At 33.1% G+C, this 12,476-nt stretch overlaps 1 protein-coding gene across 1 annotated transcript in view; it reads right to left on the bottom strand.

Annotated features, from left to right (window-relative positions):
* Nucleotides 1-1,601: 1,601 nt before the first annotated feature.
* Nucleotides 1,602-12,476, bottom strand: part of LOC128999737 (uncharacterized protein C05D11.1-like) — a 56,888-nt gene continuing 46,013 nt past the window's right edge. The window contains exons 15-20 of the mRNA XM_054426390.1: nucleotides 8,590-8,842; nucleotides 7,424-7,610; nucleotides 7,026-7,169; nucleotides 6,388-6,548; nucleotides 5,374-5,526; nucleotides 1,602-4,199 (exon numbers count right to left, since the gene is read on the bottom strand). Of these exons, the coding sequence (XP_054282365.1) occupies nucleotides 4,139-4,199; nucleotides 5,374-5,526; nucleotides 6,388-6,548; nucleotides 7,026-7,169; nucleotides 7,424-7,610; nucleotides 8,590-8,842 (959 nt within the window). The 3' untranslated portion in view covers nucleotides 1,602-4,138. The remainder of the gene's footprint in view (nucleotides 4,200-5,373; nucleotides 5,527-6,387; nucleotides 6,549-7,025; nucleotides 7,170-7,423; nucleotides 7,611-8,589; nucleotides 8,843-12,476) is intronic.

The following is a 12,476-nucleotide window of genomic DNA, read 5'->3' as shown; positions in this document are numbered from 1 at the left end:
TAGAAAGATATTGTTGAGGAAACTATAGGCTTGAACCAATCTAAGTTAAAATAGTCAAAAACTGCGAGGAAAATAACAAATATTAGTTTTCTAACTTTTAATGCTTTACTTAAAAACTTCAATTCTTATAAAGTTTCATTTTTCATTTAAAATTAAACCCTATGGATAAGCAGCAGAAAAACTTTCATACAAATTTAAATTATAATAGATTGATTTTTAGTTTCTTACAAAATAACAACTACAATGCTTTCCATAGCTTAAAGTAACCTTATCTTTCACAATAGTAGCCTATTAGAGGTTATTTATTTTGATTATGTTATTTACCACAACACAAATAATTTACAGAGAAATAAATTAAATATACAATAAATTAATGTACAAAAATAATCTTATTGTTTAATTTAGTTGATTTAATGTATCATACAGACATATTGATTTGTGTTACGTTAAGAGTTAGCTTGTTTCATCCACAAATAGATAAGGCACCAGTTTAGTAAGGGTTTTGTGCATCGACATATCAATAGTCAAGCATTCAACATGTACAGACAGGTATGCTGACTTTTTTTCAAAAGCTTTTAAAATCATCAACACGAGGCCTTTAAGACATGTAGCTTCTTTTTAACATGAAAAACCATTCTCATGAGTAATTTTGGTTGTAAAGTTATGAGATTCTTTTATTTTACAAACACTCAAAACTATAAATTCATTTGCAGTTACTAATGGAAAAATACAATAAAAACATGTTATTTAGGCCTATATCAAAAACTTTTGTTAATGAACAACATTTCTACAACCAATTTAAGCATTTCATTTTTTTATGAATGAAAAAAGGTGCTTTGTAAATGCAAAATTATGAAGTAAATGTTTCTGTCATTTCACACTACTCTAGCCCTCCGAGTGTTATGTGTCGAAAAATCAACACATAACACACTTTGTGTAGTGTTTTGTGTCGATTTTTCGACTCACAAACACTGTTTACAGCAAAGGCTCTATGACTGACAAAATCGGATTGAACTGGATCGAGTTAGGTATCGTTCTTTTCGTTAGATTCTAAGCTTTCTAAAGGTCTGTCTCTAAGCGCTGTATGTTCTCCGAGCCGATCGTAATTGTAGCAGACAGCTGACGTGCATATTTGTAAACAGGTTAGTTAACCTCGGACCGATGACTGATGTGTTTTATTATGTTTATCATGGTTTTAGAGTTAAAAATCAAAAGTAGTGATATACGTGGTGCATTATTAGAAGATTTAAGTGATTTTGAAGGGCTGGTTGATGATCCTGAAGAAGTAGGTAGTGATATTGATGTAAATTATCAGCCAGATTCCTAGCTATGGTTAGGCTATGCATTCTTAGCTAAACGCTATGTACCGAAATCTGTTTTTTGCCCATAACTTATTTATTTGCAGATCTACTTCCTTATATGATTATATATTTGTAATCCTCATAAAATTTAGTGGCTATTTTCAAATATTTATAGGCAATAAATAATAATAATAATTATTATAATAATTTATAATATTTTTATAATTTATACAACTTCATTGAGCGCAAACTTATTTTTTTTTGAAAATTTAAAAAAAAAATTTTTTTGTACCTAAAAAATTTTTTTGTAACAAATTTTCCTTATGTTTTATGTATAATATTGAAGCCCATGATTTTCCAAACAAAATGGTATATAGAACAGTAGAATTAACATTGTTTTTAAGCTTCTCAGATCCGTTTTAATAAAACCTTGCAAATGTGCAAAAAATAGGCAAACATTAAGGACAAAACTAGGGACCCTCGGAGGGCTAGAACTAAATTACCCATTCCGCAGCAAACCTGCAGACTAAAGGAATTTCCATTTACCTACCCCTATAAAAAAGTAATTTCTGGCCATATATGGCCATATTAAAATTCCATATATGTTTTTATAAAGCCATATATGGTTTTTTATGGCCATATATGGAAGCAGACATGGCCAGATATGGTTGTATCCATATATGGTGGTGGCCATATATGGTCATATATGTAGTCTATATATGGAATTATTGGTCATATATGGCCATACATGTTTTCTATATATGAAATGATCGTCCATATATGGCCATACATGTTTTCTATATATGAAATTATTGCCCATATATGGCCATAAATATCCTCCATATATGGAATTATGGTCTATATATGGCCATATATGACTCCCAGGTATGGAATTAAATTACTCATATATGGAATAATAATTTTCCATGTATGCTCATGTAAATGAGTTTTTGACAATAACTGGAATTATTATAAGGAATTGTTGCCACATTTGGGTTTTGTAACTGGACTCCCAAACACTTCTTATAAATATAATATTATAAATCTTAAAGTTTGTGAGTTTGTGTATTTTCTTGTTTCTCGCAAGCACAAACTACTGAACTGATTGAGTTGAAATGTGGTACAGTAGGGGGGGGGGGCAGATAATATAGGCATTTCTCCTTTAAAGTAATTAGTAGTAAAGTAATAAAGTATCCAGATTTGAACCCAGATGACAAAATCCTGTACATACATCTATTGTACAATTTTATTATAACACAACAAAATCTTAAAACTGACGTATAATTTTAAAATTGCGTAAGTGTAGTAGGCCTAAATAAGGAGAATATTATAATAATAATTAATTAATTGTACCTTTGCTATCAAATAGATTCTTCAAATGACATAAAATGTCTAAAATATTGTTTTACGAGACCAAATACAGCTTCTCTTATTCGTAATGGGTGTTGTTAAACCCTCTGATATGAAGCGGTTGTGGTGTAGTGGCTAAAGGGACGGACTCCCACGTTGGAGCCCCGGGTTCGAATCCCAGTCGGCTTCTTGAAAATTTTGTTTTGAAATTTTCGAATAAAAAATTTTTATTATGGTTTTAATGCATAGTTTATACCATTTAATGTGAAATAATGTTTAACTGTCATTTTTTTATTTAAAAATGTCCATATATGGGGGATTCCATATATGATCATATCTGGTTATATTTGGTCCAAAACCAAATATAACCAGATAAAAAAAATTTTATATGGCCATATATAAACTTTTTCATAAGGGTAGTTGGATTTGCATTAAAAGATTTCATAAAAAAATTCTCTATAACAATTAAACATACAAAAACACTTCTTAACCTTTTTGTTTTATTCTATGAGCTTTTCAAAATGTTTGAGATGTATTGGAAAGTTATATTTATTAAGGGTCAAAAATGAGGAAAACCAATCTTCCTCATAAAACCTTGTTTCCATAGTCAGATTATGTATTTTGTATATGGATTTGAACGATTGTGTATGGCAGGTAGGCCTAAATGAAATTGAATGGATTGTGTTTTTTGTCTGGGAACCTCAAAACAAAAAAGTAAATCAGTCCCTGGGCTAGGTCTAACCATGAGACCTACGGTAACAGCTTAATCCCTATATGGGGAATTCGCTAAAAATGAGTGCTTACAAACAATTTTAAACAAAACAACGTTTTTATTTGAAAGTAATCTTGATTTAGATATAATGTATTTTTTCAATTATTCTTTCAAAAATGAATACAAAATTAAGTTTATGCAAAAACATCAAAAGACCTATAGTGATTGTTACATTGAATGCAGCCTTTGGATATTTCACTGCAGTAATTTACATAATAAGTATATGCAGTAATAAAAATAAATATATAAAATAAATTGTAACTGAAATAATTATTGGTCAGATATCAAAGTAAATTAATATACAAGACAAAAGTAAAAATACAAAACAATACAATATGAGGCTCAAAAACAATGAATTGATTTGGCGGTATCTAAAACTAGTAGAAGAAGAAAAGTAATAAACAATGTTGAAAAAAATCTTCCAAACATTGAAGATTCATGGACCAAAGAAAATATTCATTTGTCCGATAACATTTTTATCTGACATAAGTACCAATTTAAGGTTTGTATAAAACCCCAACAATCAAAAATATTAAACAATATACTGGCGAATTATACACGATTAGTAGAATGAGATATAAAAAATATCTAAACATAGAAACAAATTTATTCACTCTTCAATTTGAGTGAAAACACTTAAAACGCAGTATAAATGCTTAAAATTAAAAAGAAGGACCCTGCATGAGTTGGTAAAGACTAGTTGAATGGAACCCGGCTACCAATCATTGAGGAAAGTCTCTTCTAGCGTGGTGTAGGAAGTCAGGTTGATTCCCAGTCTGCAACGAAGAACCAAAAACCATTAGAAAATATTTATAGTGATAATGTGTTGAAGCATAATATCGGAAATTCTGCATTACTGAATTGTTGATATTGATTTATTATTAATTATATCTAAGTGAAAAAGTGAATGATACATACATGTACATAACACAACAACATAAACCGTGGCAGCGATGAATAAAAAAATAAAAAAAAAACCATGATGAAAATGTTGTTTTTAGATCGGTGATGGGGATTGTTAAAAAATAATTGTAGTTTGGGGTTAAGGTTTGGATCTAAAGTAGACTCCCTCTTATCCAGACACCTTTTAACCGGACATCGGTTTAACCGGACTGCACTCGGCGGAAATTACATCTGTTTAACCGGACAATTTTTATCAGCACATCGGTTTAACCGGACTAGATCGGCTGGAAGTGTGCGGTACTGAAATGAAATGTTCTCGTGGGAAAAGATTTGAGAGCAGTGATCACGTGTCTAAATACAATGCTCTCCTAAATTTAAGTAAAATAGTATACAGTATGCATTTGAACGGCCCGTTTTAACGAGTATTTGGGGACGTCGGTATAACCGGAAAATCCATTATCTGGGCTGGCCTTGGTCCCAAGGAGTCCGGATAAGAGGGAGTCTACTGTAATGACATGCAATAGCACAACGATAATGCATGTACTGTAGCATTGTGGAAGGAACCTAACCTCAAAATTGTGCTTTATTGTGGTATTTTTTATGGTGTTTCCGGGTACTTCACCCCTGCCTTTTCCCTCCATTTGGCAATACTGAGAGCCAGCTAGCAACTATTATTGTTTAGTGCTGCCATTTGTTGGGTTCTTATAAAACTACGTCCACAACAACTGGGACACAGTAGGTATATGCCTCTCATTCGGATGAAACTAAATTCAAACGTTTTCAAGCACTCATTAGCACACATTAGCTGTTCGCGCCACCGGCAGTGGCTAGCCATCGCGCAACCGCATTCAACGTGTAAAAAAAAGAAAACGCAAATTTTTATAAAAAACAAATTCTGAAATAATTAATCTCATGTGAATTAAATTAAAACTTAACCAAAGGTGGTTTTGAAATTTGAGATTCAGTTTACGTTTAGACACATCCCTCACTACATTGCTAACAAGCTAAAGGTTCTAAGGTTTAAACTAAATGCATGTGATAACTTACTCTTTAAAGCCGTTGTTTAGTTCATCAACCTTGGAAGGATGGCAGACGATGCTTGTGCGTGAGATGGAAGGGTCAAACAATAATTTGACATATTTGGGCCCCATTCGACTGAGATCCTCCTTGGTAACCTTAGCGATCATACTCACCAGCCATCTGCCACAGCAAAACATTTAATATACACACTTTGTTGAAATTCACAGAAGCCAATCTAACAAAAAGTATTAAGTGAAAAATAAACGTGCGTGCTAGAATTTGTCATTAACCCACCACCCTACTGTCATTAAAAGAAGGAACTCCAAAAATACCTAATGTGAAACTTAAATCCACCCAAGCTGTGCAACGGAACCAGACTGACGATAAAAAAAAAATTACACCAAACCTGATTGAAGCAACAATCATCAGTGGTAAGTTTAAAGGAGAAATAGTCTTAATCCCAAAAATACCGATGATTTCATGTGATTTCATTCGAATTACCCTTTGAATTCAAGCAACTAAAATTTCCTTTGCGTCTTGCTTTTGCAATCACCATTATAAGGCAATCCCTGACTATTGCCAATTTAAATTTAGAAAATGCATTTTACACAGCTTTTACAATTTTGTTTTTACAATGCTTTTTACACGTGGACAGCTGTAGGCCTATGTTGCGTGCTCACGTGGTGGTAGTTACGCCTTTAAAACTTATTTATTTATACACATAATGAAAAAACAAAAACATTGTTTATCCACTGGCAATTAAGTAAAATAAATATTCTATTTTGGTTTTTGGTATACATTTTTGTTATTTATCGTAAAGAAGATATTACCATTTAAAATAATAGTTGTTAGCGCAGCAACGCGTGTCGGGTAACTGCTAGTAACTTGAAAAAGATATTTACTTTTTTTCAAAAGAGCACTGCTTTCAAAAAGATTAAATATAAAATAGCTTTTATTTTGGCAATGCAGATTTTCAGATAAGTAGGACTATATTTAAATTCAATATTTTTCAAATTAAAAATTGCTAAGATAAATTTTTACCTGTTGTAATTATGGTCGACATGTTTGAAGTAAGACAACAGCGACTGAGCCACTACATCCCCGATGCTCTTCTCTCTCTCAATGATCTCAAAGATGAGCGAGCTTTTCGCCGACTCAAACAGCGAGTCCTCCCATGTTACATCGTCTGCCAACTTTTCATCCTAGGAAGCAAACAGATTTTCATATTTGTAAATTTTTGTTTTTGTGAGATGACAACCTAATTGACATGGGGAGAAAATTGCAGACATTTTGGATGCATCCGGCAATTCACCCAGAAAAATCACTATTTAACAATCATTACATGAACATTTGTAATTGCAAAAAATACAAAATATGAGTGCAAAAAATAGAGGTGCAATAGACACCTTTTAATTACAGTTTGTTAGGGAGCTTGGTAGTCATGAACTGCCAACATCAGCTATTTGTTTTGTGCCATCCTAAAATGCTGTTATTGCTTGAATAGCAATAATACTGCTAAAATTGAGATAGAGAGTAAAAAAAGGCTACTACTTAGTATCTAGACAAAACTTAGTAGACTACAACTTAGTATCTTAGTAACTTAGTAGACTTTGTTAGTAGACTAGACAAAATCTGAAGACTTAATGGTTGGGGGTGGTTATTGTAGCTGAAATACTCACAAGGATGACTTTAGTTTTGTTGTAGGCACCGATGACATTGGTAGCTTTGTAGAAAGTGAGGTAGAGAAGTCCTTCGTTTGGTCGAGGGATCATGTTGTACGAGTAGGCAAACCCTTGGCCTCTGATCAGTCTCCACATTGGACCCTGCGACATGTTCAAAGAGACACTGATGAACAGGAACATATTTTGCAATTTTACTAACAATTTATGTTGAATAAACTATGTTGAATAAAATAAGACTGGTTGAGCAGCGCTGCATTTGAATCTTATTTACTGTAATTTGTCTTTTGCTATGCCATAATAAAAAAAAAAAAAAAAAAAAAAAAAAAAACTTACTGCATTATGCAAAAAAATATTTAGTTCTCACTAATTTTCAAACACCCCCACACTGATCCTACCTCGAGCTGTGTGAGATACTGCAGGAAGACCAGCAGGGGCGCCAGGTCAGGGTCTAGGAAGTCCCGTATTGCCGGTGCCGTGTGGCAGTAGTATGCCGACTCCACTGCGCCTATCCCAACCACACAGTTGTGTATCTTGGAGGCTGAGGAGTCCTGCAGTAGCTCCCAGTCAGAGGTGACTCGTAGTCTGTGGGAAAAAAAATCAGAGCTAACACCTCCATGGAAAACATCTTTAGTTTCTTAGTTCAAACAGTTTAAAAATGGAACCCGTAATGCTGGAGGAAATCTAGGAAGAATCTAGACATTTTTGGATGTTTCCAAGTAAAATATATTTCTGATCTTTAGGACGGGTTTACATTTTATTTGGAATCCGTCCAACTGCCTGCAATATCAATACCGCCACATCGCAAGTGACGATGAGAAATCTAAAGCCCTCCAAAATTGCGGATGACCCTTCACGATGGTTCTGCAAATCCAAGAGACAATGATGATGTCTGGATGTCTCCTTGACCACGGAAGATGTTCACAGTGGCACCATGATCATGGGAGTTGTTAATGATGGCTGTTTAATGTTGGAGGATGTTCACTAAAGGTGCTGTGATTGTGGGAGATGTTAAAAATGTCTCTAACACTGCAGAAGAGATTCACAGTTTTGCTGTGTTGCAGGAGCCATTAGTGATTCAACCGTGATCGTAGGACATGTGTACAATGGCAAAGAGATCACGGGACATATTAAAGATGGCACAGCAAATGCAGAATACCATGATGTCGTTGCTATAGCAGATGACGACCATGATTTAAAATGGATTTTTTTTCCATGATGGTCATGATCATGGATTTTAATTATGACCACATTATACAATCCCAGGATACAGGAGAAGACCACTATTTGTCGCTATTTACTTTGGGAGAAGATTATTTTGTCTTTGAAATTACAGGATATGTTATGGCCTTCCATGAAAACACAATAGTAATAACTGTACAACAATGACTAAAACAGATTGTGTTTGTTATTATTGTTATTTGCAAGGATTAAAAGTCAAGATTTTAAAAACAAACTAAAGTTAAACAAGAAGCAATTTGGTCCCGTTCCAGTTCTGGAAAAATCAGGAAGGAAATACGAATCATGTCTAAAACTAAAAGTACAGTCCCCTAATTCGACCTACTTGTGTCTGTGTGGAGAGTGTGTGTCTGGCAGGAGCTGTCCCCACAGTGAGCCAGGGTTGGGGAACCTCGCAGCCAGCGTGTCGAGGTTGGCTGCCAGGTGTACCACCATGTTGGATGGGTGAGTCACCATCTTGCGCACCTGGTCTATCTCAGCCACTACCCGGTCACACTCCTCGGGGGAGTTGAGTCTGTCCAGCAACTGTGATAGGAACTTGTGCTGTCGGAGCACACTGGCCGTGTGGTGGTTACTTTCTGAAACAACAACCAGTCTGAGTAAAAGCAATTACTTATTTTTTAGGTCTACTTGGATATTTGATTGGAAGTTAGATGTTTAAAGGATTATCGAATATCTTTCTAGTAGTGTTGGACGAGACTAGATTTTTCACTTTGAGACGAGACGAGACAAGATTTTTTTAATTCCCGCGGGACGGGATTTTTTTTGGGACGAGATGTAATGAAAAGTTAAATAAAAAAAATTAATATCTACTTTTTAAGTTCAGAAATATTTACAAGTTTTTAAAACTTGGCAAAAAATAGACAAAAATTTTTAAAATCGTTTATTAAAAAACATTAATAAAAACATCACATCAGAATATAAAAAAAATATTAATAAGGTCTAACTTATTAAAAATAACTCTTCGGCATAGGAAACATGGAGTTATCAGTTAGTATATAGTTCAACTTTGGAAAATATCAAAAACAACAGTATTACTAGTTAAGTATCAAGTAAAAATTTTTAAGTCTTGTGTTATTTTTAGAATGATTTTGGAGTGACTTATTTTGGCTATGTTTACAGTAGTAAAACATGTCTCACACTGCTTACACTAACAAAACTTTTCATTTGCTATGCAAAAAAAAATATAAAATGATTGAAGCAATATTTCCATGTAAAGCATAAATAATCTATAATATTAAAACGAAACAGTGTTTTTTTTATTTCACGATTCTGAATCAACCACTCGACGGATTTACATGATTTTTGTGTTGAAAGAAAGATAATTTTGAGAACTAGGGAATGTCAAAGCCATAATTTTAGTTTAGGGTCCCAGTTTTTTTGAAATTAAGTTTTAGTTTTTAAAATGTCTAGCAGCCGACGCTAAGATTCTAAACTAGCTTTTGGCATAAAATAATTTGCTTAACATAACAGCTGTAAACATTCAGCTTTTGTGTCACAAATTCAGCATTTGGATAAAAATGTAAAGACATACTTAGGGTTGACTTATTTATACTATGTGTAATACTAATCATTGATACGTTAAATTCTTCTGTAAGAGGATGACAGATTAATTTAATATACGTAGTAAAATACTAGGATGTTCAAATTATTTTTTAAAGCAATCTTTGTAATCTTCGATTTGTTTTAGAGCAATATAATTGGTTTTAACTAACAGCTGGTTAAATATAAACTATGGAACTATGAGGTTATTTTATTTTTGTCATTGATTATAGGAAATAAGTAAGATTAGTAGAGATAATTAGACCACAGTTTAAACCAAAATTAATTAAACCACAGTACAAATCGAGGCTCTGTACACGAGTCTTAATAAAAAAGGATAAATGCAAATTATTTTACTTCTCCACTTTTCAAGGAAAGATTAGAAAAATAACAAAGTTTACATGTTTTAATTCTTCATGGTAGCTTTTTGTTTAAAATTAATGTTTGTCTGCTTCAACTTTGTTTGGATTAGGCCCAGAAATATTGATGTCATAAAAAGAAGATCAAGAATAATCAGGAATCACGATTTTAAACTACCACCATAACCTCAGCCGGGTTTTATACAAAGATAAACAGATGGATGACATAGATTGAACACAACGTCAACCTAGGACCTAGGATACTGCAATTAGACAAACCATCCTTTTATGAAATCGTGTTCAGTTGTGGTTGCGTTGTAGCGCCGATATCAGCGCCCCTAAACGTGAAAATATCACTTTTATTTCAACTATGAATATATTGTAGTTTAAATGAACTAATATGGAAAGTTACGATGCACATTTATTCAATGAGGGTGGGTAATTATCAAGGATAGAACTGATAACGGTATGGATAATAAACATTGACAATTACGTCATTAGCTTTCCTAGCGTAGCGTGTTTACTTTTTATATTCCTGCTACATGTGACCAGTTCTTTTTTTCAAATGAATGTTATTTGAACCAAACAGCTGTTTCAAAACAAACTGTAATTGTTTTTACTTTTCTTTGTTTATGCTTATTTATTTAGCAATTGATGCAGTGAAATTGATATAAAGGATAGGTGTGACGATTAGTTTTGATGTTAGGACACCAAAGTTAAATTATGTGTCCTGTGAATTTTATTGGATACTATCGTTTAATTTTAGGTCGTTTCTATTCAGACCTACTGGAAATTGTGTATTATTGTGGTGACAATAATTATGGAAGAGGGAGGTATGCTATGGAAGGTGGTATCGTTGACTAGGTCTATACACTTCTCAATTGACTATTCCATTACTCTCTCTACTCTACTGTAGGCTACCGGTACTTATAATCAGTGTGCGTCTGTGCGAATCGGCTGCCAATCTCACTTCAACGCTTTTCACATAGTAAAAATTGCAGAATTGCTGTTTTATTGTAAAATTATCGGATTTAAAATGCATATCGTAGGACGCGTTGCAGAAAGTCAACAGTCCCGGAAGGTCAAATAATTTATACCTGTGCCGCTAGGTCAAAAACTACAATGTTTGCAGTGTCTGTAGATCAAAAATCCCAGTAAGTCAAATAGTACAGTCCGAGCTAAAAACGTGGTCTATGTTAAAGCAATTGACTTATTGGGAATTTGACCTAATGCAACAGCAGTTTTAATATAACGAAATAAGATAAAATATAAGTTCAGTTTCGCTGAGTCAACAGTGCCGGAAGGTCAAAAGTATAATCTGTTAAAAACAGCGATAGTCCTCTCGACGCATGACTTCAATAATTTCGTGTTTTGGTGTACTTAAAGTTGTGCTAAAATTTTGAAAATTGGCACAGAGCTTCTTGGTTAGTCCTACTCGATGACTATTTTGTTGGAACTTTAAACTATTTACCGATCTAATTAATAAAAATTGATATGTATGGTGAAATAGTTTTAAATCGTGATTTCTAGCATGAAAAAGTTAGCATGCGAGATTTTTTTTGTTTTTGGGTTAAGGAGGTTTTGTCTGTGACAAAGTTGTAGCCAAAAGTGTGATGGGTAAAATATATTTTTTTGAATTTTTACAATCAGTGGTTCAATAGATAACTTGGGTTGAAGAGGACGGCAAATTTAACATTTCGCAACGCATAGAAAGAACTACATCGTACGATGCGACTGCTGAGTGGACTTTTAATTTACAGTTCTAAGAACAAGAAAAAGATGAATATACAGATCACCAGTACATTCATATTATTTATAAAACATCTTTCTGTATTACCAGCTTACATTTTTCACTTATAAGAATACATCATAAACAGGGTGTTAAAAATAAGCAGGGAGATACTTTACCTAGTAATTCCTTGGGTCAAAATAAACAGAAAATGAAGGATAACATTTTTTCCAAAATCGTTTCGTTAACCAGATATCCGCCATTTTGTATTTTTTACATACAAATATTTATCTTTACACTTTTCCAACCGATGTTTATGAAACTTGGTATGTATGTAGGAGAGACCCATGTTATAAAAAAAGATTCATCTCGATTCACCCTAAAATTTCAAAATTTAACACTTAACTACAATATATAATACTTTTCTACACCACAATATTTACTTATCACCATAAATCTTTAATAAAATAAAACGTTCACATTTTTAAAATCCAAAGTAAATCAATGTAATCATATAATCAATATAAAAAAGTGCACTAGTACTTACTAGTGTCCAATAACAATTTGATGGATTTAACCAAA

Source organism: Macrosteles quadrilineatus, unplaced genomic scaffold (assembly GCF_028750875.1).
Source record: "Macrosteles quadrilineatus isolate MER2022 unplaced genomic scaffold, UCM_ALF_1.0 Scaffold_8__2_contigs__length_117827958, whole genome shotgun sequence".
Taxonomy (NCBI): domain Eukaryota; kingdom Metazoa; phylum Arthropoda; class Insecta; order Hemiptera; family Cicadellidae; genus Macrosteles; species Macrosteles quadrilineatus.
Note: the sequence above shows the minus strand (reverse complement) of the source record. Positions and strands in the feature narration are given on the sequence as shown.